This window comes from Stenella coeruleoalba, assembly GCF_951394435.1.
Source record: "Stenella coeruleoalba genome assembly, chromosome: 11".
Lineage (NCBI taxonomy): Eukaryota > Metazoa > Chordata > Mammalia > Artiodactyla > Delphinidae > Stenella > Stenella coeruleoalba.
The window spans coordinates 60,809,329-60,836,743 of NC_137157.1; the positions used below are offsets into that span (position 1 = coordinate 60,809,329).

Here is a 27,415-nt window from a genome sequence, read left to right on the forward strand (position 1 = left end):
TCTGTCCAAATCAAGGTTATCAGCTAATTTCTCAGATCTCTACTTCTAAGTTGCCCAGATTATTAGGACAGAAGGGTCATGTGTGGAGCCTGAAGGCTGCCTACAGAACAGGAGGACAGTCTCAAAGCAACCAACAGTTATCCAAAGATCGCGCATTGCAGGCAGTCAGGGTGGGGCCGTCTCAGTGCTGAGACCCAGGAGTATCTGGCGGGAAGGGGTGCAAGTCTGGAGGTGTGGGGTATAGGGCAGGTATGGGGACAGGCAATCAGAGGTCTCCACTGAATATAAAACAAGAGGTCAGGGAGCTTATGCTCAGCGTCTAGCAAGTCCCTGTCTTCACGAAACTCCAGGCATGGGCTTTCCCACCAAGCCAGCAAGGCTTTTGGGAACTTGTTCGCAGAATCAACAAGGTCACGACTGTCGGATGGAGAAATGAAAACATGTTGCTCTCACAGAGCTTTCGTGCTGAGCTCCCTTGCCCTTGTCCTCAGGTGATTGTGTCAGAAGTTATGTCTAGTGGCTGTTCCTGAGTGGTGGGAGAGAGGGGGGCGTGAGGCAGGTCTTTGGGGGCACTGGAGGGTGTAGCTTCCTGTTTGGGGCCAGCCCTGGAGATTCCGGTTGGATATTCAGAGGTGGGGGTCTGGGTATAGCCTTTGTGGACATACTGTTTTTATACTGGACGGATTCCAAGATACCTGGAGCATCACAATCTTCCCTTCTTCGGAGGAAGTCCGCACAGCTCCCCTTGTGCAGTCTGACCTAAATCCCTCCTACTACGGTTGCAGACTGCACTCACTCCCCGGGCCGTCAGTTGGTGCCTCCCACCCTCGACTGCCAGGGAGTGCATGCAGACTCCAATCTCTCCTCATGGTGCCTCCCACGGGCCCTTACTATGTGCAGAACAAAGGGCACGCCGTTTGCCCAAGGCTGGTCTCTGCCCATGGGGCTTTCGCCGCATGCAGGCAGGCTCAGGACAGCAGGGCAGAGCAAGAAATGTTAACCTCAGGGGTTTGCGCTCCCAGGCAGGGGCCTCCTGCCAGAAGCAGCTGCTTCCTGCTCCCTGGGCTGGCCAGCTGGTCCTCCAAAAGCTAATCTCCCCATAGACCTGGGGCTCACCCCGTGTGGCAGAGCAGGAAGTCTTTGACTTCTTTCCATCACTGCACCCCTCCCCTGGGAGAATGCTGAATCGGCTCTTTTCCGAGTTTCTGGGGTGGGGAGGAGGAGTCAAGGGTTGGAAGCAGGGGAGGGGCTTCTCAAGTTCACCCACCGGGAAGTTGTAGGTCGCGACGGGCCACGCCGAGAAGCCCAGAAGCCCAGAAGCCGGGCAGGTTACTGCCTTTTTTGTGCCCTCTGAGCGGGCGGAGTGCGGGAGCGGGGAGTAGCCAGCCTGAGTATCACTGTGGGGTCTCTCAGGGCCTCCTCAGTTGAATTTAATGACTTACACTCAAAGTTAGATGGTAGAAATAAAATTAAAGGTCCCTGCCATCCTGTCATTCTGAGCCTGATGGAAAAGACATAGAAACGTGTGATCACAGTACAGCGTGGTAAGACCTACAGACTGGTGTGCCAGGGGCTCTGGGCACAGAAGTGCACCCAAGCAGGGAATCAGAGAAGGCCTCCTGGAGGAACTGACTCTGCCCTGAGTTGGAGCTGGTTAGGGAAAGAGGGAGGATGGGTGGGGGGATATTTTCCAGCTGGAGGGAGAGGCTCACGCAAAGAGTCAGAGACTTGAGAGCACATGGGCCCTTTCTGGAACCTGGAACTGTTTGGCACAGGTGGAGAGCCAAGTAGGTGATGGGCAGGGGCAGTGAGAACTGAGTCTGAAGATCTTGGTGGATCTCAGATCTCAAAGCACCTTGATGCCAGGCTGGGAGTTTGAATCTGACCTTAACTTTGAAGGGCTATAGGCAGGGGAGTATCATAATCTAAGTTGTGTGTTGTAAAGCTGCTGTGTGGAGAGTATGGGAATTTCAATTGACCTTAAGGCCGAATCCAACCATCAGTGAGATCAACTGTGTTTAAGGCAAATAAATCAAGCCAATGAACGGATGGTTGAGTGGGAGGCAGGTGATAGGCCTGGCGAAGCTGGACAGATACCTACCTCTGCCACACTCCCCAGGCAAAGGCACAGTCTGCCAGGCTGAGCTCGGCTCCTTGCTTTGACCCCTCTCCCCGTAGTTCCAGCAGCTGCAGCTGGCAGCTGGCTGGCCTGGGGATGACCTCAAACACACCAAGAACGAGATCTCAGAGCTGACCCGGCTCATCCAAGGGCTGCACTCAGAGATCGAGAGTGTGAAGAAGCCGGTGAAGGGGCTTTGGGGGGTTCCTGGCTCAATCCCAAGGGAGGGGTGAACTGTCCATCATATACACTCCCCCATGCCCCTTCTCCTTCTCTGGGTCCTCCATCTCAGAAACCCCTTCCTCAAATGGAGCCCCTGCTCTCATCGCCTGCAGGTAGCTCCCACCTGAACTCTGGAACAATTGGAAGGGCCTTTTCAGAAAGCCAAGGGGCTGGGAATAACAAGCCCCCCAGTCCCAGGTTGACAGGACTCTATCGCCATGCATGGGGTTTTGCTCTAGGAAGTGGGGCAGGACAGGGCTTGGTCCAACCACAGTAAGCACTTGGGGCGGGGGGCGGGAAGGGAGGCTCAGGCTGCCTTAGAACTGAGGGGGCAATGCCACCTCCTGGCCCTCAGTGCTCCAGCCTGGCGATGGCCACTGCTGACGCCGAGCAGCGGGGCAACTGCACCCTGACGGATGCTTGAGCCAAGCTGGATGAGCTGGAGGCCACCCTGCTCCAGGTCAAGGAGGAGCTGGCCCGGATGATGCATGAGTACCAGGAACTTATGAGCACCAAGCTGGCCCTGGACATCGAGATCGCCACCTACCGCAAGCTGCTGGAAGGTGAGGAGTGCCAGTGGGTGATGGGAGGGGTCTTAGAATGTTCCGGCTGGAAGGACTTTTGGAATCCTCTGACTCAGTTTCCCAGATGGGGGGGGCAGGCTGCTGGAGGGGTTGGAGATGCTTTTTTAGGTCACCCACAAACGTAGCCTTATACAGAATCTGGTCAGATAATAAGATGATGATTTCCTTTAGGGTTCTCTTTCCAGTCTTCAGACTGTGATGGGGAGAAAGTTTCAGTGTAGTGCTGTTGTATCTTTAACACTGCTGCTCTGACACTTGCAAATGTCCCAGTTAGTAAAGAGATGGTAGATCTCAGCTTCACAGCCTCTGGGCAGACAAAAATATCTAGCCAAAATTTTAAAAAATTGTTTCATTCATTATATTATTTTTACTGCTACAGTTTTTATCTTTTTCGGTCCAGCAATACTGGTTTTCTGTTTACCCTGGTGATATAAGACTTCCTTTTAAGAGAAATGCATTTTTTATTATAAAAGGCAGGATCAATGGAAAATACTAAATATATAAGAGTATGAGTTATACGTGGTCGTAGCAACAATTGGAAGGGTGGTACATGAAGCACTGACATTTGAAAAACCCTGTTCTAACCTTGCACCATTTTATAAGTGAGATCTAGAGAGGAGAAGTTATTGGTCCTAAAATCATACAGTTGTTTCCTTAGCGGCAACTCCTGATGCTAGCGTTTCTACACGTGTATTTCTTCAGGCAGTAGCCCCACAGGGATGAAGAAATGGGCTGAAGAGAAGCATGGCAGGAGGGCCTCTGGGAGGTGGTGTTGCCATGGCGGGGGGGGGGGGGCGCTCCAGGGTTGAAATTCGCACATCTCTGAAGGGGAAAGAGCAGATGAGGAGGGAAAGAGAGGTGGTTAGAGTCACACAGGTGCACTTCATGCCACCTGGCCAGCTAGAGGGCTTGTGGAGGCTGCAGTAGCCTGGCTGATGATTCCGGGCTGGGGTGAGCGTAACTTGGATTCCATGTAAAGGAGATTTACCTGTGCTTGTCTCCCTGTGCAGGATGTCTGGGGAATATACCAATTCTGTGAGCATATGTGAGTATTTCATTCCCTGAAAGAGTATTTTTAGCCCATTAATGAACACAAAGTAAGCAGTCCCCTACCACCAGGACCCCCTGGAAGAGCCTGGGCTCTGCCTGGTAGAGCATCATTGTCCTAATCGCCTCCTTTGATGAGACCTTCGGCCTCTTCCTCTGTGGCGTCAGCTTCCCATCACATTCTGACATTTCACACTGACCCCTTCCCCAGAAACCTCACCCATGCTAGGATGAGACTCTCAGTCCTACCCTCTTGTGTCACTCCCATCCCGGCTTTCCTTCATGACGGAAGCTGTGAGTAGGAAGAGGGGCACCTCCTCAATCAGACTGGGACCTGCGCACGGAAACACTGCGTGAGCCGGCAAAAACTCCCCTGGGACGAGCAATCAGGAACTGCTTTGAAAAAAATTAAGAATGTCTCCTTGAGTTAAATGCAAGACTTTTTGGCTTATGCGATACTTGGGCATCATCTGTTCTTTGGGGGAAGCCCCTGCTACTAGAATGAGGAGGCTCTGGGTTTGGGGGTCCCGCGGCATCTGGGCTGATTCTCCCAGTGCTTGAGCTGCCCAGGAATTGAGCATATATCACTAAACTCAAGTCCACTGTTGATGTGGAGTGTTTGTGTAAGAGGGACACATTAAAGCTAGTTGGGGCTGGGAGGTTGGAGAGGACTTCGGGTCAGCCCTGTCCTGGGACACACCCTTATCATCCCTCCCTCTGTCCTCCACAGCGGTCATCAGCAGCTCCATGGCCAGGACCGCAGGCGCAGGAGTCGGCTTTGGGTTCAGCGGTGCCAACACCTATGGCTATTGGCCCAGCTCTGTCGGCAGGGGCTATGGCATCCTGTCTGGGGGCTGTGTCACTGGCAGTGGGAACTGCAGCCCCCGCGGGTGGCCAAAACTAGGCTGGGGAGTGCACGTGAATTTAAGGATTGCTGGGGAAGCCCCCAGCTCTGAGTTTACCCACCAAGAAAACCCCAAAATAAAGTGCAAGACAGCTGTCCAGACATCTTGCTCTGGTTTCTCCTGGACTCCCTGCTCCAGGAAATTCCTCCGTCACATTTGTCATCATCTCTTCCTTGCTTTTCTTCTCCACTGACATGTCCTCTCTTGCAACTCTCTGCCTTAGTCCTTCTTAATTAAGAATAGGGATTCTAGCCCATCCTTCTGCTTTCACACCAAGAGGCCTCTTAACCCAGCCTCCCCTTCCTGCTGCATTGCCCAGGATAAAGATTTGACCCTTTCTCTGGCTGCATGCCCCCTTGCAGATGAAGGTTTTCTCTAAAGGGCATCCCAGGCCTCCTGTTGCTCCTTCCATGCCCCGGCTTAGGTAGTTATCCAGCCATATGCTCCATGGGTACAGGAGATTACAGGTCCACTGATAGACCTGCAAGGACTGTATCTTGCTAGAGCAACGTCAGCTCTGGGGAAACACCTGGTTATTTGTTGTACCTTGCATGGTCCCTGCAGACTATAGCTGGGAGCACCCCTGCAGACTGATCCCATCAATGAAGGGATCCGTGTTCTCAGCATGTACGTTTTTGTCCTGGTTCAGGCCTCTGTCCCTGCTTCCTCGTCTCACCAATAAACTTATACAACTCATGCAGGCCCAGGATGCTTTTCTCTCCTAAGGGAATCCTCATCTTAGGCCAAGTCTCTCCTGTATGTAGAGGTCAATGACCTGGAGCCCAGGGCATCTGAGGCGCATCTCTCTTCCACAGAGACCCGAAGTATCCTTTGATCTGAGTGAAAGACATCCTTGCACGGATGGCAGGACCCCACCATAACCTCCGCTGGATTTTGTGATACTCAGGATTCATCTCTGTCTCCCATCCCCAGCAGATGCATCTTTTTTGCGGTACGCGGGCCTCTCACTGTTGTGGCCTCTCCCGTTGTGGAGTGCAGGCTCCGGACATGCAGACTCAGCGGCCATGGCTCACGGGCCCAGCCACACTGTAGCATGTGGGATCTTCCCGGACCAGGGCACGAACCCGTGTCCCCTGCATCAGCAGGCGGACTCTCAACCACTGTGCCACCAGGGAAGCCCCAGATGCACCTTTGAAGTCATGCTTTTCTCAGATGAATGCACCGGTGAATGGAAAACCTTTGAGAACGTTCAGATTCTCAGCAGAGAGAGGGAGTCAACATTTGTCTTGTGGCAAAATTTAAAACTGGCCAAGAGGCAGCAGAAGGCCAGTTCCAGAAAACCTGGGGCTCGAGTTATAGCTGTTCCTTGTTCTCTGGGAAAAGGTCAAAGGTAGATTCTGTTTCAAGTAATGAGCCATGTTCTCTTGGTGCCTGGGGAAGGTTCACTGGGTTGAACATGGTTGTGGATGTATATGTACGAGTTGTGTTTTAAGCATGGGGGGCATCTCTGTTACACGCCACTCAGCTTCCAAACACTCTTGTGCTCAGAGCCTTCTTTTCTTTGGCTGCGTTGAGTCTTCATTGCTGTGTGCAGGATTTCTCTAGTTGCGACGACCAGGGGCTACCCTTTGCTGTGGTGTGTGGGCTTCTCATTGTGGTGGCTTCTCTTGTTGTGAAGCACGGGCTCTAGGCGTGCGGGCTTCAGTAGTTGTGGCTCACGGACTTAGTTGCCCTGTGGCATGTAGGATCTTCCCGGACCAGGGATTGAACCTGTTTCCCCTGCATTGGCAGGCAGATTCTCAAACATTCTCAAACATTGCACCACCAGGAAAGTCCCTCAGATGTACGTTTGAGACCTTTCTCATAGGTCTCTAGGCCATGACTATGCTGGCAGGATATGACAGGAAGCAAAAAGCAAGTGAGAGGCCAGCAGACATTGAGGCTGGGGCTCACAGGTGCATCTGAACAGGGTCACTGTGGGTCCAGAGTCCTACAGTTCAAGTCAATAGCCTTGAATTCAGACCCAGTCCCTGTGACTAAGTGGTGATCATGAGTGAAGCTCTCAACCCTTTTGAGAGTCATTTCTTTAGCTATAAAATAAGCAGAATTAACCCCCAGCTTGCTGTTAGGCTATGAGACAGCATGAAGATGTTCTGTGCAATTCCTGGTACAAAGTTCATGCTTAATAAATGTTAAATGGAAACAGAATCTTGTTCTTAATCTTTGTGGTTCAAAAACAAAATTAGCTCACTGAAAGGGGTGTTTAGCTGCTAGTAAAGCAATTCACAAAATCTAAGCTTTAAAGAAACCATCTTATAAACTACATGCAGTTTATTTATTGCCCAAAGGAGAACTGGCTGGCCAAATAACTAGTCTCAGGGAAGACACTCTTGGGGCCAGTAAAGAAATGGTGGTCAATTCAAGGAATATTTAGTAAGTAGCTATCATGTGCCTGGCATGAGTTAGTGTTCGGGATAGTGATATGGAAACAGGTCCATGCTCTTAATGGAGACATAACCACAAAAAATGTAACTATAACACAGGTGAGATATTGGCAACACAAGAAATGACAGAGTCAGCACAGAGAAGAGTGGGGAACTTCAGGGAGGTCAGGGAAGGCTGGCAGAGGAGGCAACATGTGCAGAGTTTCGAGAGGATGGAGTTTACTAGGCAGTCAAGAGGAGGGAGTGGGCATGGTACCCAGAGGCACTAGCATGGTGTAAGTAGGTCATGGTTGCTGGAGTGTGAAGAGGAAGGCTGAGGAAGTTCTGCAGGTGGAGATGGAGGGGGCAGTGGCACCTGAAGCTGGGGAGGTTGGCAGCAGCCACATCAGAGGGGCCCTTTCAAGTCTGCTAAGGAGCTGGAATTTCATGCTGTAGAGCTCGTGGGAGAAGCCTACACATTGGATGTCGGATGGACCCAACTGGAGTCCTCCTCTGCCACTCAGTGTGACTTAGGCAAGCTACTTCTTCTCGATGACCCTCAGTTTCTTCATCTGTAAAAAGGAGTTAATAATAGTATTCCCTAAAGAAATTGCCATGAGAATTACATTTAATTAGAGAATGTAGGAGAATTATTTAGTTTAGTGACTGGCACATAGTACGTACTCAATAAATGGCTGCTATTAAACATTGTTAATATTATAGCTCTCTTTTTTTTTAAGCATCTTTATTGGAGTATAATTGCTTTACAATGTTGTGTTAGTTTCTGCTGAATAACAAAGTAAATCAGCTATATGCATACATATATCCCCATATCCCCTACCTATTGCCCCTCCCTCCCACCCTCCCTATCCCACGCCTCTAGGTGGTCACAAAGAACCGAGCTGATCTCCCTGTGTCATGCAACTGCTCCCCACTAGCTATCTATTTTACATTTGGCAGTGTATATATGTCAGTGCTACTCTCTCACTTCATCCCAGCTTACCCTTCCCCCTGCCTGTGTCCTCAAGTCCATTCTCTACATCTGCGTCTTTATTCCTGTCCTGCCCCTAGGTTCATTATAACTTTTTTTTTTTAAGATTCCATATATATGTGTTAGCATACGGTATTTGTTTTTCTCTTTCTGACTTACTTCACTCTGTATGACAGACTCTAGGTCAACCACCTCACTACAAATAACTCAATTCTGTTTCTTTTATGGCTGAGTAATATTCCATTGTATATATGTGCCACATCTTCTTTATCCATTCATCTGTCGATGGACACTTAGGTTGCTTCCATGTCCTGGCTATTGTAAATAGTGCTTCAGTGAGCATTGTGGTACATGTCTATTTTTGAATTATGGTTTTCTCAGGATATATGCCCAGTAGTGGGATTGCTGGGTCATACGGTAGTTCTATTTTTAGTTTTTTAAGGAACCTCCATACTATTCACCATAGTGGCTGTATCAATTTACATTCCCGTCAACAGTGCAAGAGGGTTCCCTTTTCTCCACACCCTCTCCAGCATTTATTGTTTGTAGATTTTTTGATGATGGCTATTCTGACTAATGTGAGGTGATACCTCATTGTAGTTTTGATTTGCATTTTTCTAATGATTAGTGATGTTGAGCATCATTTCATGTGCCTCTTGGCCATCTCTATGTTTTCCTTGGTGAAATGTCTATTTAGGTCTTCTGCCCATTTTTAAACTGGATTGTTTGTTTTTTGATACTGAGCTCCATGAGCTGTTTGTATATTTTGGAGATTAATCCTTTGTCTGTTGTTTCATTTGCAAATATTTTCTCCCATTCTGAGGATTGTCTTTTTGTCTTGTTTATGGTTTCCTTTGCTGTGCAAAAGCTTTTAAGTTTAATTAAGTCCAACTTGTTTAGTTTTGTTTTTATTTCCGTTACTCTAAGAGGTGGGTCAGAAAAGATCTTGCTGTGATTTATGTCAAAGAGCGTTTTACCTATGTTTTCTAAGAGTTTTATAGTGTCTGGCCTTACATTTAAGTCTTTAATCCATTTGGAGTTTATTTTTGTGTATGGTGTTAGGTCGTGTTCTAATTTCAGTCTTTTACATGTAGCGGTCCAATTTTCCCAGCACCACTTATTGAAGAGGCTGTCTTTTCTCCATTGTATATTCTTGCCTTCGTTATCAAAGATAAGGTGACCATATGTGTGTGGGTTTATCTCTGGGCTTTCTATCTATATTTCTGTTTTTGTGCCACTACCATACTGTCTTGATTACTGTAACTTTGTGGTATGGTTTGAAGTTGGGAAGCCTGATTCCTCCAACTCCATTTTTCTTTCTCAAGATGGCTTTGGCTATTTGGGGTCTTTTGTGTTTCCATACGAATTATAAAATTTTTTGTTCTAATTCTGTGAAGAATGCCATTGGTAATTTGATAGGGATTGCATTGAATCTGTAGATTGCTTTGGGTAGTATAGTCATTTTCACAATATTGATTGTTCCAGTCCAAGAACATGGTATATTTCTCAATTTGTTTATGTCATCTTTGATTTCTTTCATCAGTGTCTTATAGTTTTCGGAGTACAAGTCTTTCAACTCCTTAGGCAGGTTTAGTCCTAGGTATTTTATTCTTTTTGTTGTGATGGTAAATGTGAGTGTTTCATTAATTTCTCTTTCTGATTTTTTGTTATTGATGTATAGGAATGCCAGAGATTTCTGTGCAGTAATTTTGTATCCTGCAAACTTACCAAATTCATTGATTAGTTCTAGTAGTTTTCTGGTAGCACCTTTAGGATTTTCTATGTATAGCATCATGTCATCGGCAAACAGTGACAGTTTTACTTCTTCTTTTCCAATCTGTATTCTTTTTATTTCTTTTTCTTCTCTGATTGCGGTGGCTAGGATTTCCAAAACTATGTTGAATATGAGTGGTGAGAGTGAACATCCTTGTCTTGTTCCTGATCTTGGTGGAAATGCTTTCAGTTTTTCACCATTGAGAATGATGTTTGCTGTGGGTTTGTCGTATATGGCCTTTATTATGTTGAGGTAGGTTCCCTCTATGCCCATTTTCTGGAGAATTTTTATCATAAATGGGTGTTGAATTTTGTCAAAAGCTTTTCCTGCATCTATTGAGATGATCATATGGTTTTTATTCGTTAATTTGTTAATATGGTGTATCACATTGATTGCTTTCTTATACTGAAGAATCCTTGCATCCCTGGGATAAACCCCACTTGATTGTGGTGTATGATCCTTTCAATGTGCTGTTGGATTCTGTTTGCTATATTTTGTTGAGGATTTTTGCATCTATATTCATCAATGATATTGGTCCATAATTTTCTTTTTTTGTGATATCTTTTCCTGCTTTCGGTATCAGGGTGATGGTGGCTTTGTAGAATGAATTTGGGAGTGTTTCTCCCTCTGTAATTTTTTGGAAGAGTTTGAGAAGGATCAGTATTAGCTCTTCTCTAAATGTTTGATAGAATTCACCTGTGAAGCCATCTGGTCCTGAACTTTTGTTTGTTGTAAGATTTTTAATTACAATTTCAATTTCATTACTTGTGATATGTCTGTTTATATTTTCTAATTCTTCCTGGTTCAGTCTTGGAACATTGTACCTTTCCAAGAATTTGTCCATTTCTTCGTGGTTGTCCATTTTATTGGCATATAGTTGTTTGTCGTAGTCTCTTATAATCCTTTGTATTTCTGCAGTGTCAGTTGTGATTTTTCCTTTTTCATTTCTAATTTTATTGATTTGTGTCCTCTCCCTTTTTTTCTTGATGAGTCTGGCTAAGGGTTTATCAATTTTGTTTATCTTCTCAAAGAACCAGCTTTTACTTTTATTAATCTTTGCTGTTGTTTCCTTTGTTTCTATTTCATTTATTTCTGCTCTGATCTTTATGATTTCTTTCCTTCTACTGACTTTGGGTTTTCTTTGTTCTCCTTTCTGTAGTTTTTCTTTTTTTTTTATACATAAGTTAACCCATTTAATGGACTTCCCTGGTGGCGCAGTTGTTGAGAGTCCGCCTGCCGATGCAGGGGACACGGGTTCGTGCCCCGGTCAGGGAAGATCCCACGTGCCGCGGAGCAGCTGGGCCCATGAGCCATGGCCGCTGAGCCTGTGCGTCCGAAGCCTGTGTTCCGCAACGGGAGAGGCCACAACAGTGAGAGGCCCGCGTACCACTAAAAAAAAAAAAAAAAGGATATTTTTATTTTAGCCATTCTAACAGGTTGTATAATGGTATCTTGTGGCTTTACTTTCCATTTCGCTGATGACTAATCATGACGAACAACTTTTTATGTGCTCATTTGTCACCCATATATTTTCTTTGGTTAAACATTTGTTCAATCCTTTAAAAAAACAAAAATACCAAAAACCCAAAGGCAGCTGTGGCAGTGAGTTCAAGGATCCCCCTGCCAGAAACCTCAGGCTGCAGGTGTGCAAGCAAAAAGGCCTCGAGATGAAGGGCAAGTGAAGGCTGGCTCTGTGAGCAGAAAGCTGCAGACCTCATCCATCTCCTCCCTGCGTCCTCATCTCCTCCCGCAGGTTCCCTTTGCAAGTCAGGAAATGCTTCCTCCGGAACCACAGTCCCATCCCATCGCCCCTCCCTGTTGTCCTCAGCAGGGCAATGCTCTGATGCAGGAAGTCCAGCCACGGACTCGCTCGGTGACCCTCTCCTTGGTCACCTTTCACTGGGTCACTGCCCCAAATGCAGAGATAACACACATATCCAGGATGCTTCCCTACGACCAGGGGAAAGCTCATCTGTCCCTGTGCCTTTCTGGGCCTTCACAGCCAAGGAGCTCTCATTGTCCTCTTATTGGGATTGTGTCCAGGTCTCTGCTTCCCCCACAATAAACGATTGATATCATTTGATTCTGAGTGTTGAATATGTTGCCCGGGATGTCGACATCTGAGTTGCCCTGAACAGTTTTGCTCGGTCCAGCTCTTTCTTCCTTCTGGGTCCCTGCGCTGACATGGATCTTTGCCGTCTGGTCCTGGCCAGGTAGGCTTTGTGTGAGAGGTGCTCCGTATAAACAGCAGAGATTTGTCACTGATGCGCCTCTGGGCAGGCTTGGGGCTTCCAGTGCACTGGGGTACCTATTGCACACAATGGACCTGCCAGATGGGCACAGTCACCACCCCCCGACCATTATAGAGAGGCTCAGGCCTCTGTGATCAAGGAACCAAATCACCCCTAGACTGTCAGGTGTTCGAGCTTCAGCGTGGCTTCCTGCTGCACTTCTCAAAAGCTTCCACAAGGCTTCCCTGGTGGTGCAGTGGTTGAGAGCCTGCCTGCCGATGCAGGGGACGTGGGTTCGTGCCCTGGTCCGGGAGGATCCCACATGCCGCGGAGCGGCTGGGCCCGTGAGCCATGGCCGCTGACCCTGCACATCCGTAGCCTGTGCTCCGCAGCGGGAGAGGCCACAACAGTGAGAGGCCCGTGTACCGCAAAAAAAAAAAAAAAAAAAAAGCTCCCACAGCGTCACCCGCAACTGCCTCTTGTTGCCGGAGAGTCACTCCTTCTTTCCTCCTCACTCCTGCCAACCCACCCCCAGTCCTACTCCCCCACTCCAGCCCTGCTTTCCTCTTCTTCCAGCCGATTCTTTTCCACCCTCACATTTGAGGCCAGCATGCCCACTTGCTTACAGATGCATCTGTATCTACAGTGTCCGCAAAGCAGTGGCTCACTAGACAGAGCTTCGGTGAACCCGGCATTGTCAGGCACCGGGAATTGTGGAGTCAGCAAACGGGTGCACAGAGCCTGTCCTCAGAGAGCTCACAGTCTGGTGGGGAGAATAAAAATCAGCAACTAACAAACGCAGGATACGTTGTCAGGCAGTGATGACTGCTGTGAAGAAAAATTAAGTGGAATAAGAAGGGTGCCCTTTGAAGCACATGTGTGTTTCTGTTAGTGTTCTCTCAGAAGCAGCACAGTCGCCTTGATCAAGGTGCGGAAGGGCAGAGTTCTCCAGGGTGAGGCCACCTTCCAAGGATGAGTGTCAGTCGAGGGTGACTTTCAGGATGCCCATGACCCCTTCTCCTCCCTGTCATTCCCCAGCCTCACACTCCAGTCTTTCTTCCCAGAGGCCAGGACTCTTCACACCCCAGGACCATGGCAAATCTGACTTCCAATCTTGATGCCCATGACCCATTTCCTGAAAGCCCACTCATCCTTCGTGGCTCGGCTGAAATGCCACCTCCCATGGACATGCATTTTCTGGTCCCTCCAGGTGGACTCCATCAAGTCATCAAGCATTAAATGAGAAGGAACATTAGAGCTGGTGGCAACAATTCCCCTGGTACCCCCACTATATAGGTCAGCAAATGGAGGCCTGGATGTCTAAGTGCTCTGCCCATGTTCACAGTGCTGGTGAGCATGGGGACCGGAGCCCTGCACATCCACAGCACTGTTCCCGAACCCGTATTACAGTTGTTGCTTTATTTTCCTGGTGTCACGTTAGCTGCGCACATGTCTGTCCCCTCCCCCCCACCACTCACAGCCCCGTGTTCTGTTCCGGGGCCCTCAGTCTGGCTCACGGTTGGCACTCAATGTAACATTTGCCACAGATATGCATGGCTCAGTCTCACCGACCCTCACTGGGGAGAACGAGCTCATGGAACACACATGTGTCCTGATGAGTTGGCGTGCAAGTGATGAAACACATTTGTGTTAATAAATTTGTGCTTTACATGCATCCACGTGTAGGCAGTTTATAGAATTTATCAACCAAACGGAGACACCTTTATTCTGGACACATGCTAAGCTGGATCTGCAGACAGCAGGCATAAGCCAGGACTCTGTCAGGCACATGCTGTCGTAGGTCTAGTGTCCTGGCTGAGTGTCATATGCCTGGCTTCAAATCCTGGCTCTTCTAATGGCTAGTTGTGACTGGCTGCAAGATCCTGCCCTTACAAAATAGGGTCGATACAAGCTGGCCTTGACTGAGTGCTTTCTATGTGCCAGGTACTTCTCTCAGTACTTTATGTCTGGCAACGATGAATTCTCCCAACAACCTGGTAGGTATAGTTGTTATAAGGTGCAATTCTAATAATACAGATCTCGCTCGTGAAGATATTGAGACTCAAAAGGGTAAAATAACCCACCCAACGTCCCACAGTTAGTAAGTGGCAGAGTTGGGAGTTGACCCACAGTCCAATCCCGGAGTCCATGCTTCCAGGCACGATACCTCCTTACCTGTCAAAGTTCTCACCGTAGAGAAGAGTTGAGAATATGAAAAGGGATAATGGAAGTAATACAGTGCCTGGAATATAATTTGCAGCCAATAGATGTTAGTTGTTATTATAATAATTACTATTAATGCATGTTCTTTGGGCCTTTTGTGTTTTGCCAGCTGTGCACTGGTTCCTGAGCAGTCAGTTCACAGCAGGACTGTGCCCGGAGACCTGGCTCAGGCGGGTTAAATGCAGGGCCAGGGCGAACACTGGCTCTCTTCACTGACACACGGTCCCATTCAGTCACCAACTGCTAATTTGCAAGCAGGAAGAGTAACTCCTCGGTGCCAGTATTTTTTTTTTTTTTTTTTTTTTTTGCGGTACGCGGGCCTCTCACTGTTGTGGTCTCTCCCGTTGCGGAGCACAGGCTCCGGACGCGCAGGCTCAGTGGCCATGGCTCACGGGCCCAGCCGCTCCGCGGCATGTGGGATCTTCCCGGACCGGGGCGCGAACCCGTCTCCCCTGAATCGGCAGGCGGACTCTCAACCACTGCGCCACCGGGGAAGCCCCGGTGCTGGTATTTTTTTTTTTTTTTTTTTTTTGTGCATACACTGCCCTCTGCCAGCAGCCCCGGGTACTGCACCTTCCAGCCCAGTGCCTTTGGAGGAAAGGCTCTTCCCTAAAACGGAGAGGGTGTGGGATGATTTTGGACAGGCTCTGTGCCCACCGTGGAGCTGCCAGCTGGAGGAGATGCTGTTTCGCTCCCTGGCGTGCCCAGGCTGGCCCAGCCTCCTTGTTGCCCAGGCCCTGGCTTCTGTCTCCCCTCCCTCTCCTTTCCCATCTCTCCTCTCACAGGATTGGGGGTTAGGAACTGTGGTAGTGCTGGCATTGCTGCAGCCCAAACCCCTTTCAGGACCTTCCTTGACAGGCACCTGAAAATCTTGGTGCTAGTCAGGAAGTCCGGGGAGTGAGAGCCCCCGTCCCTCAGCAATACTGTCCTCTAGCCTCACCTGCACTGTAGGTAAGCTCCTGCCCTGGCTGCAAGGGGGACCCTCTGAGATCTCAATACCACACCCCGCCCCTGCCCCAGTGCAGTAGATGATCTGGGCATGGAGGCACTGGTGAGACACAGGCAAGGGGCCACAGAGGAAGGAAGGGATCACAGCTGAACACAGACAGCCTGGGAAGTCTTCCTGTAGAAGGTGAAGGGGACATGACTTGTTGGAGAACGGGAGTGTCTTAAGACGTTTTAGGTCTCATCTGGCAGCTGCTCTGAGGTTTGAGCTGCCCTTTGCCAGCTGCCTCTATTTCCCTCCCAGGGCCTCCACCACTCCTGCCATCTCAGGGCGACACCACTTGTAGGACTAACCCTCCATCCCTCAGCCCTTAGACTCACATCCGGCAAGTGCTGCACAGACCAGAGAGGCGCTGAGGGTCTCTCCTCTCCTGCACGCCAATTTCCACCGCCCTGGCCCTCCCTCCCTGCTTGGTGCACTTCCACACCACAGCCCCTTGTATATTTGGTCCCTCTTCGAGCACGCATAGACACGTGCTCATTGGCTCACAGATTCAAGTCTACGGAAGATACTCAAAATACTTAACTGGTATAATCAGGCACCAACTCATCAAAGTAGTTGTCAGCCACAGACAACCGAGACAGCCATGCCAGTCCCTGGGCACCATTCTGCTTAAGTTCGTGTTCACGACTACTCGCATGTAGATGTGGACCCCCACGTGGCCTCTGACACATATGGGAGAACATCTTTCAGCTGGTGAGCAGTGCTCACAATTCATATCATGATCCCGAGCCTGGGTCCAAGGAGCAGAGAGCATCACCTGGCCTCGGAGGGAACTGTTAGGCTGGAGGAATGCACACAGCACTTAGGCAATAGGGTTGTGTGAAGAAAGGTGCAGCTGACCCAGGGAGGGCTTGGGGGAGGTTTCTTAGAGGAGGGGTGTCTTGGTTTGTCTTAAAGGATAGGACAAGCCTGCCCTGGTGGGCAGGAGGCTGGAAGAACAGCCCAGAGCATGTCATCAGGGAAAAGCATGATGCATGTGAGAAACATGCAATCATCTCATAAGCACACCTACCCAAGTCCCGAAGTTACAATTGTCTTCAAAAGAGTAAAGCAGGCTGAGAAGGGGAGCGGGGCGGGGGCGGGGTCAGTTCCGCTGCCTAGAGAGTCTGGGACAGGAAGAAGAGTGAGGGAAAAGTGAGTGCTGGTGAGCTCAGTGTTTCACACCGTGCAGGCACTTGCACTGGACATTTGCACATGAGAAAGCCAGGACAGTGTAGAGGCTATGAGCACAGATGGTAGCCAGGCTGCCTGGGCTGAACCCTGGCTCAAATCCTGGCTCAGCTACTCACTAGCTGTGCAACTACCAGTAAGTTACTTAACTTCCTGGTGCCTCAGTATCTTCATCTGTAAAATGGGGATAACAACAGTACCTGCCTCACAGGGCCGCTGTGAGCATTAAATGAGTTAATATATGTGTAGTGCTTAGAGCAGTGCCCAGCAGAGCTCGCACTGTGTGTTAGCTATTATCATTACCATCATCATTATTACTTACAAGGTGCCTCCCATACACCTCTGGGAGTAGGTGGAGCAGGTATTAGCACCCCCCTTTTTAGGGATGCGGAAACATAGGCTTAGGAAGTTGGGAGACCTGCCCGTGGTCACATGGCAGGACCAAGACCTGGGTCCTCAGAGTCCTGAGTCCACACACTTCGCCAGAGGCTTGGGGTGGGGCTGGAGGAAGGAGATGGCTAGCAAAACTCAAAGGAGATGGTCCCGGCCACGGAGCTGAGCAAGGAGGAAGCGAGGGGGATGGGGCTGCCCAGGAAGGCACCTCTCTGGTAGCCAAACAGCAGGATGGGAGCAGAGCTGAGTGTCTGGCAGGACAGTCCTCCTTGGACTTTATATCCCAGCTCCTCTGGGGTGAGCTCACCTTCAGCTTTGCCAGCTGCAAACCTGCTGAACAGCTGTCCTGCCCCAGATGTGTGGCTCTGATTGTGGCCAAGTCCCCCAGGGACTGTGCTCCAACCAGCTAGCATGGGGCTGTGTAGTCTTTCCCGACAGAAGGTAGGTCAATCTCTACTGGCAGAGGCTTGTCAGGGTTACTGGCAGGAGCTCCAAAGAGAAGACAGACCCTTGCTTCTTACTCCTGAAGGCCAGCTTGGTGCTATTGCTAAGCCTGGGTCCATGCAGGCTGTGCACAGGGAAAGCCAGTGAGAGGGAGTCTGCCCCTGATTGGTCAGGGAAGCTGTCCTCCTCCCATCAATTTTAAGCTGATTTCTCCGCTAGTCATTTGACAGGTGGATTGGGGGCATCAGTGTGTGGTCATTCACAGGCGGCTTGGCCACGGGCATTAGTTTTGGTGGGCTAAGGACTCTCTTGAGAAGCAGAAGAGTGTGGTGGGGAAGAGGTCTCCACAGCGTTGTGAAGTCAGACCTGGCTTCCACCTTGGCCCCATCACTTACCAGCTGTGTGACTTTGTGTGGCTAAGCCAGCTATGTGGACACGTGGAGAGTCATTCATCCTGTCTACGCCTCTGTTTCTTCATCTCTACAATGGAGATACTAACCTACCTCTTGGGGTCACTGAAGGATTCACGAAAGAAAATCCATGTGGAGATGTTGGCACGATGCCTGGCACATACTAAGTGCTCCCCAAATGGCGGTTATTGTTATTGTCGTTTTTATCTCTGAGAGCTAGGGTAGGGGTGTTGAGAAGGAGAAGAATCAAAGGTCTGGAAGAGGCCTCAAGGGATCATCCAGTCCAGATAGGCCCTGACTTTCCATAGATAAGAAATGATTGCTCCCATTTTGCGGGTCGGCATAAGCATGGAAGTAATGCCGTGCCCAAGATCATCTCCAGGGTAGGGAAGGTGAGGTTGGATGACCAGCCTCCTGCCTCCAGACCTAGTACTGGGGACTGGAGGGCTATGCTGGCCACATGACAGTGAGGCACCAAGGACAAGTCAGCCCAGGACAAATCCTATGTTGTGATGGTCAGTGGCCATCAAAGTCTCACCTCCCCACAGCTCTGGACCCTGGCTCGGAGGATTCCCTGCTGCCTCTGCTCTCTTCAGGGGCTGGCACCTTCTCTGTGGCTTCTTACCTCTAAGCCTTTTACCTCTAGGAGATCAAAGTGTTCTGAAATTTGAGGTCTGGGGGGATGGGAGTGGACTGACTTTTGGCTGGGCTGATCAAACCTCATTAAGGAGTAAAGTCTGGAGACGTGGAGAGAAAGACAAACATGAAGACAGTCACCTCTGTGAAAAATGTGGTCTGCCTGGGGTGAGAGGGAAACAGGCTCAAAAGCCTGGAGGGTTCCTAAATAATTTTATTCTCTAGAGGAGTATAATCCCATAACCCCAGGCAGCCGGAGAAGATGGGTGCATCCTATCGGTCATCCAGATGTGGAGTTCAGATGTGTATTGTGGTGTCCTGGGTGTAGGGTTTTCTCTTTGGTCAATGCTTAGTCTTATGAGTAGACATGAAAAAGTCAGGACTGGTTAAACCAAACCAAATGCTGGAAGATCTGCTGGACGCAAGCTGTTTGGTGACCAATCCCATCTCAACACTGAATACCAGACAGTTTTCTAATGTCCTGTGCTTCTGACTTTAAGGGACACAACCTTGTTTAAACAGTAGCTGCACTCATGTACGATTAAGGGAAGTCACGTTAAAGAAAAGTCCCAAACCAAACAAGAGAGGTGTATGCAGACCCACCAGCTCTGGTCAGTTTCCTGGCCCAGTGAGGACACAGTGGCGTGGGGAGCTCCGTCTGTCCATCTGGCTCCGTAAGCCATGCTTGCTCTAGGGAAGATGGTTCTGAGGAGCAGGACAAAGGGAGGAGGAGGAGGCATGAGCAGAGATGCAGTTGGAGGCTGATGCAGGAATTTAGAACACCCAGAAGTCCTTGGTCCGTTGAGCCTCACTGAGCTTGAGATGTTAGAAAATGAAGAGCAGACTCCCTTCTTTAGAGTGGTCAACCTTTTCAAAGATGAACCCTGCCTGGCTCTGTTCCAGTACTTTCAAGCTCACCCCTGCCCTGGGCTGGTTTGGCCACAGCGGGTTCAGAGTGATCTGATGCATGGGTTATGGGGACACATAGCTGTGTTCAGTTCTGGGCTCTGCCACTTGTTAAACTATTGGACCTTGGAAAGAAGCCCAACTTCTCTATGCCTCAGTTTTCTTTACACAAAATAGGGTTAATGATGCACCCACCTCATGCAGATGTTGTGAGGGGTAAAGGAGAAAATGCAGGGGAGCGCTTTGCAAAGCTCCCTGGGAGTGACAGGTGGGACTGTTTTCGTGGTGGCTCAACACTTCTGGGTGTTGGGCTCCAGGTGTGGATCCTGGAGTAGCAGAACCAGGTGCTGGGGACCAAGTGGGAGCTGCTGCAGCAGCTGGACCTGAACAACTGTAAGAACAACCTGGAGCCCATCCTCGAGGGCTGCACCAGCAACCTGCGCAAGCAGCCGGAGACGCTGTCCGGGGGCCGGATGAGTCTGGACTCAGACCTGAGGAATGTGCGGGATGTGGTGGAGGACTACAAGAAGAGGTGAGCTGGGAGGGGACCCCCTGTAGCTACATGACTGTCCCTGTCCCTTTTGAGCTTGTTAAGCAGGAGTGGGCAGCTACCCCAGCTTAACATTTTTGGAGGTGGAGGGAGGCAGTGTTCCTTGTCATCCCAAGCAGAATCACCCCCAAGAAAAAGGAAACTTGCTCTCCTCCTCCAGCCTGGCACTTAGGACGATGTGAGATTTCCTACAGGACATTCATGCCACACACTCCTTCCTCATTTTTTAAAATTAATTAATTTATTTTATATTTATTTTTGACTGTATTGGGTCTTCGTTTCTGTGCGAGGGCTTTCTCCAGTTGCGGCTAGTGGGGGACACTCTTCATCGCGGTGCGCGGGCCTCTCACTGCCGCGGCCTTTCCCGTTGCGGAGCACAGGCTCCAGACGCGCAGGCTCAGTAGTTCTGGCTCATGGGCCCAGCCGCTCAGCGGCATGTGGGATCTTCCCGGACCGGGGCACGAACCCGTGTCCCCTGCACTGGCAGGCGGATTCCTAAGCACTGTGCCACCAGAGAAGCCCTCCTTCCTCATTTTTGAAGCTGGATCTTCAATAATCTTCCAAAATTGGTGATCACATCTCCTCCTCCAGGAAGGCTTCCTTGCCTGGCTGGCCCTACTGGCCCTGGACTCTGCAGCCCTGCAGCATCTGTGCCCTTGCTCAGGGTCTTCCCTGGGCAAACGAGGGTTCTCAGTGAGACATATTAACTGACAGAGCACTGGCATGCCTGCAGGTATGAGGAAGAAATCGACAGGCGGACAGCAGCAGAGAATGAGTTTGTGCTTCTCAGAAAGGTGAGGGGTAGGCAGGTCTTGGATCTGGGGCTGGCCTGGGACCTGGAGGAGCTGAGTCTGCCAGTGTGCTCTGCTTTCAAAGAAAGTGAACTGATTCAGAAATAGCGAGGGGAAGGCAGGGGAAAACCGCGATGCAAGAGTATCCAGAGAAGGGAATAAAACCGGCAGAGAGGATGATGGCATTCTTGAGTGTTTAATGGGGTCGGGGTTTGTCCACAGTGAAGAACAGTGGAGGGTGACACACAGGGGCTCTCCCTGCAGTTGCGGGCCTGGCTAGGATGTCACAGTGATGACTGACAGCAGCCTCGATGGGTTCCCTTCCTTAGAGGGGCACCCCATCCCTACTGCCGAGGGAGCCCATTCTCAGGATGGAGCAGGGCTGGGCCTTTTGCTCCTTCCTCCCCTTTCCCACGAACCTCCCAAAGAGAAGAGGTGGCTATTTCCCCATGCAGGGGACCCAGGCTGGGGTGTGTGTTGCCTTCTGGGCTGCACTGGCAGTGATTTGGGGATGGCTGGGATATCTTTCAGGACGTGGTTGCAGCTTATGCCAATAAGGTGGAGCTGCAGTCCAAGGTGGACTCCAGGGACCAGGAGATCATGTTCTTCCAGTGTCTCTATGAAGCCGTAAGTCCGTCTCTTCATTCCACCCCTCCGAGGGCTGCCAGCGGGTAAAACTCTATTCTGGGGCCGGGAGGGGCACACAGGCCCCAGCTCTCAACCACTCATCTCCATTTCAGCCCTCAGAGGCTCCTCATCTCCTCTCTGGGTGGGAAGGAAATGGTCCTGGCCTTATCTCCATAGCAGCAGGACTCTGTCTGGGGCCTGGAGGGAACTCGCTTTGCCCAGAGAGCAACAGCCTTGGTTTGGAGCCTCTAAATTGGCATCACCAGGATTTGCTTACCTTGGGAGGGAGGTTGTTGGCCTCCATCAGTCAAGTCCTGAGACCATCACTGTTTCCCCTTCAAGGGATCGCTCAGATCCAGTCCCACATCAGTGACATGTCTGTCATCCTGTCCATGGACAACAACCGCGACCTGAACCTAGACAGCATCATTGATGAGGTTCGTGCCCAGTACGAGGAGATCACCCTGCAGAGCAAGGCTGAGGCCAAGGCGCTATAGCAGACCAAGGTGAGCTGGACTGAGGCCGGCCCGGGGAGGGTGACCCCAGTAGGCATGAGGGCTGGGCCGGAATGTCTAGTTAAATGTCCAGCGTGGCCTGCTCCCATGACATCACCAACCCCAAGCCACCATGTACTCCCACGACACGCTCATCACCCCCATCCATGGCTCCGCCCTTTGGGTCCCCAGTTCCAGGAACAGCAGCTGGCAGCTGGCCAGCATGGGGACGACCTCAAAAACACCAAGAATGAGATCTCAGAGCTCACCCGGCTCATCCAGAGGATCCGCTCAGAGATTGAGAATGTGAAGAAGCAGGTGAGGTGGCTGGTTGCCTTTGCATGGGGTGGACAGGCACAGTTGGAGGAGGATGAGTGAGCCGAGAGTGTCAGCCTCCCAAATCTCTGCCCAGGGGAGGAAAGGGACCAAAGAGGTGGCTGTGTCAAACCCTTAGAACAGGTGTCCCTGGGGCATCTCATCTGCAACTCGCCCCAAGGACCCCTGATTTGAAGACCCCTCCCCTAGGAAGACTTCTCTCACCCAACAGGGTGGGCTAGGACCACATCCCTCTGCCCCTCTTGCCCTGATATCAATGTGCTCTCCTGGCACTTGTGTCTCCCCTGTACTTGTCAGGCTTCTGTAATTGCCAGACACCTGCATGTCCCTTCTTCCACTGGACCAGAGGGAGGCAGAGAGCTGGCTACTTTGCTCCTGTTGTTTGCCCAGCGTCTAGTACAGTGCCTGGCACAGAGTAGCTGCTTAATAAACATTTGTTGATTCAGGGATTGAGGAGAAGGGGGTTCAGAGAGCACCCCTTCAAATCTGTGGATATCTATTAAGGCCTTACTCGGAGTACTGCTCCTGGGAACATAGGGAGCAGTCTCAGTTCTAGTAGGTGGGGAGACAAGATTCTCATATATATTAACAATAGCAGCATCTCCTGTCATTTTATCACACTGAATCCTTCCAAAGACCCTGTGAAGCAAGCCTTACCTGTTGTTACAGATGAGGAAACGGGTTCAGAGAGGTTAAGAGTGTTGCACTGCGGTAAGTGGTGGAGTTGTGATCTGAACCAAGGTCTCCTGACTCCTGGTCCAGTCCTCTTTCCACTCTCCCATGGGTTTTAACACTTAGTAGCTCTGGGACATTGGGCAAGTTACTTGTCTGCACTGCACGGGGTGTTGTGAGGACTGGATGAGTCAAGTCACATAAAAGCCGCGTGTAGGGCTGAGCACAGTGCCGAGCATATGGTAAGCATTTGGGAAATTGTTTGTCCTGGGGTATCTCCTTCCCCATTCCCTCATCTGTGACTCCATGCACCTGAGCAGCCACTGTTGTGGTACCTGCAATACCATATTCCAGTGATCTGTCCTCCTAGACTTTAAACAACTCAAGAGCGGAAGGCTGAGCTTACTCTTACTCATTTTGTATCCTCAGAGCAGGGTGGCCAAATAAATGACTTTGAAAGGTACTCAGTGGCACTGAATTAGCCATCAACTCAGGGGGGCAGGATGCACTATTTTTCATCACCACCAGTGTCTAAACAGAGTGGAGGTAAAGCTAAGAAAGGACTTGCCGACCCCAGAAGGGGCTCCAACTAGAAGAGGAACAGGGAGTCTGAAGGGTGGAGGTGGGCATCTCTGCTCCAGAATCTCAAAGAATGAGTGGGACTTGGATGTGGATGATTCCAGTGAGCACTTCCAGTTTCCAACCTCTGTAATTCCCCATTTAGGCTTCCAACCTGGAGACGGCCATCGTTGTTGCTAGGCAACGTGGGGACAACACCCTGAAGGATGCCTGGGCCAAGCTGGATGAGCTCCTCCAAAGACAAGCTGGCCAGGATGATGCACGAGTACCAGGGACTCATGAGCCTGAAGCTAGCCCTGGACATGGAGATTGCCACCTACCGCAAGCTGCTGGAGAGCAAGGAGTGCCGGTGAGGGAGCGATGCTCTGGCAGGAAGGCCACAGGGGTTTGGGAAGGACCAAAGGAGAAAGCCTAACACATCTTAATCCAGAAGAGATGAATTCCTGGGGAAAGAAGGGGTGGTGATGCTAAGAATAATAATAGAATTAATAATACTACACAGACACGAGTGCTTACTTCATACCAGGCACTGTGCTACGTTGATTGGTTCATTCAGTCCTCACCACTTCCCTGCCTGTACCTGGGTACACTATCCAACCCCCCCCCCAAAAAAACATTACTCTGTTAGGCCTTCTTGTTCTCTCTTCCTTAATTGTCCAGGTAAAAGATGAGCTTGTGAGTGCTGTCCCAGGGCAGCCACTCCAGCATCACCAATGCCCTTGGGAGAAGGAAAGCCTCGATGCCTGGGAGGCTGACCCTTGGGAGGTGTGCATGCCATCCCCACAAGTACTCCTCATGAGAGCTACTGTTTGATGGATTTTTGCCTGGTTACCCCAAAGATTCAGGGGTGGCCCCCATAGCTTCTGGAGCTCTGCTTGTGCCAAAGGAGCCCTGGTATTTCCATAGGTGCCTACTGAGTTCAGAAACCCACATTAGGCCAGTGGGGGCACTAGCTTTGAGGTTAATAACTTGTGGGTTGAATGACTGTTTGTTCTTATTTTATTTCTCCCCTAACAGGATGTCATGAGAATTTCCCTCCCCTGTCAGCATCTGTAAGTACTTGTGTTCTTGGACCTAGAATTGTAGAATGTGTGGACTTGAAAGGGCCTTAGTTATACCCTGTGTGTGGAGATGAGGAATCTAAGGACCAGAGAGGGGAAAACTTTGCCTGAGATCACACAGCCAGATGGCAGGGCATGTCCAGCAATCAGGCCTTCTGACTCCCAGCCCAGCACTCCTTCTTTTTTATCATTCTGTCTCCCTGTTCTGAGGGCAGCTAGGAAGGTTATCACCATGGTGATGGGGAACCAAAGGACACAGTGCAGGAAGGTGAATATGGGTGTGTGTGAGGCCTGGGGAGCCAGGTTGCAAGTTATGATGAGACCTGGGCTGGGGAATTGGTAAATGGGGGACCTCGGAGGTCAAGCTGAAAGTGTTAGATCTCTGGATTTCTCATCAGGGCTGAGTTAAATCATAGCTTCCAAAAGATGCCATCTGGAGGACAGACGGTAGAGGTTGGAAGCTGGGAAGTTTAGAAAAAAGACTAATAGAAGAGACAGAGTGTTCAGAATGACAGGTGGGTCCATTGGTACCTGGACCAAAGAGGTGGACCTCTGAAAGTTAAGAATCAGCTAGATTGGATGTAAGCTGGGCAAGTCAAGGGCAACGCATGGAGGAAGCTGTCTCTGAGATATTTTCCCCAGTGGGGACGGGGTTGGCTGTGACTGGGTCCCCCACCAAACCCATTGTTCCAAGAAGAGCCCTACCTGTCCTGGGGAAAGGCGGCCTCGTCCGGTCCCACTCCCAGCTGTGCTTGTGGGGTGTTGACCCTGCTCTCCCCCTGCAGCCACCATTAGCAGCACCAGCGTCAGCAGTGGCTATGGCTTCTGGCCCAACTCGGTCAGCGGAGGCTATGTGGTCAATGGCAGCAGCTGCATCTCTGGAGTGTGCAGCATCCGTGGCAGGGAGGGTCAGAACCTGAGCAGCACCACTGACTACAAGGATGCCCTGGGGAAGGGCTCCAGCCCGAGCGCCCCCTCCAAGAAAGCCAGTCCATAGAGAGGGCTGTCCTCCCACCACCTCTTCGTCCTAGCTCTGGCTCCCACGTGCAGTCTCCCTAGCCTGCTCTCAGCCCCACTCCCACCCTGCTGGCCCTGCTTTTGTACCTCCAGTGCTGGACTTGGCCACCCACCTGTGTCATCCTGAACCTGGACAGGTGTGGATGACTAAGCCTGGTGAAATTCGTCCCCGCACACGCTTGGGGTTCGCCTCCTTGGCTGTGGTCCCCGAGCCATGCCACCAGCTCCCAGTCTTCGATCCTCTGCACAGCCTCTGGCTCAGTCACTAATTACTCTCTCTGGCCCCGTGGGTCTCAGACTGAGGCCCCCCTCTCACACTGGGGCCTTTGTCCCAGCTCCTACTAACTACCTGTGGTAGGAGTGGCTCTGTGTTCAGGAAAAGGCAAATGAAAGACAAACGACCAAGCGAGGCCATCCCCGCCCCTCCCTGGCTGGCTCATGACTCATTCTGAGTGGACCAAGTACAACTCAGGGTCTCTTTCTTCATTCTCCTGCACGCACAAGCAGGGAAGAGGAGGCCTGTTCGTTTCTCCTTTCTTCTTAAAGGCCCTCCCTCTGCATCCTCAATAAACAGCAATGATCTGATGCCTTGGCCTCTTGAGTAGTTAAGGTGTGCACAAGGACCTCAGTCCAGATGCTCATGTGAGCAGACACCACAAACCCACACGGACACACTACACCACTGCATATCGCCTGTGCAGCCTGTATTTCCAGGTTAATCTTCTCTGTAGAGCAGAAAAAGAAGACGTTCTCAGACCACACATAGCAGAGGGGCTGGAAGCACTTCTGGGGCTGCAGGGAGGTGAAGCGCGGACAGTTTGGGAAGAGGGCAGGAGAAGGCGTGGGGAGAAGAAAGGAAAGCATAGAGACGGGGTGTGTACAGCCTGGTTTGTTGTTTTCAACAAAAGTGTTATATGTGACCACTGGCAGAAACGGTCCTGCTCCTGACAGGGGTCCTGGCCTCTTCTGGAGAACTGGATCTTTCCTAGAGGGAAGGTAGGGGCTTGGTGGACAGGTATCTGCCTTTGTTCAGCCTGTTCCTCACTCTCACCGTCCTGGCCTTCCGGGGGGGGCGTGTCTCCAAGGAAAGGTGAAGCTGGTGGGAACCACACATGCTGGCCCCACTGTTAGAAAATCTAAGATAGGGAACCAGAGTTCTGCGAACCTGAGCCTGGACTGAGGGGGAGTGAGATGGGGGAGGGGCAGATTGTGAAATTTAGTGACTATGCAGTTGGTACCTCTCCAGACACCTGTTCACCCTGGAACTACTGTTGGGGTGGCCAGTCCTGCCCTGTGGTGAGGAGGGCTGGAAGGAGGAGAGATGGACAGATTCTCCAGTGACCAGCAAGAGCAAGCAAAACTCAGCTGGGAAGTCTTTGGGAGTCCAAAGGGTTTGCAGAGATGGAGGTGGAGGGATTGGAGGATGGGATGGAAGGGCTGCGCTGAAGGATTGAACCTGAGAGTAGTGGTTGGGGCTTAAGACAAGGCTGCAGGGCCAGGCTTGAGCAACCCACTCCAGGAGGCGACCATCAGCTGCCCTCAACCAGGAAGTCAACACCACCATTCAGTAGGTGTCGGTAGAGGAGGGCAAGCAGATCAAGACTCAGAAGCAAGTTTTGCTTCCCCGGTTGACAGGGTGAGGCCAGTGTCTGTCCTAACCTGTACACAAACACTAACCTCTACCCTAACACGTAAACTAACCAAAACCCGTTGTCGTACCCTAAGCTGAACCCTAAACCATACCCATTCCCTAACCCTAAACCTAATCCTAAACCTTACACTAACCCGAAACCTAATCTTAACCTGTACACTAACACTAACCCGTACCCTACCACGTGCC

The 27,415-nt window shown here is 50.5% G+C and overlaps 1 protein-coding gene across 1 annotated transcript; it reads left to right on the forward strand.

Annotated features, from left to right (window-relative positions):
- Nucleotides 1–956: 956 nt before the first annotated feature.
- KRT71 (keratin 71) lies at nt 957–25,555 on the forward strand (the record flags this gene model as incomplete). The annotated part of the gene is given in 15 exon segments (XM_079937493.1): nt 957–962; nt 2,179–2,304; nt 2,772–2,904; nt 4,703–4,794; nt 19,784–19,980; nt 20,732–20,792; nt 21,321–21,420; nt 21,759–21,910; nt 21,914–21,922; nt 22,103–22,228; nt 23,643–23,728; nt 23,730–23,846; nt 24,515–24,521; nt 24,525–24,549; nt 25,344–25,555. Coding segments are annotated over 15 exon segments (1,449 nt in total).
- Nucleotides 25,556–27,415: the final 1,860 nt, after the last annotated feature.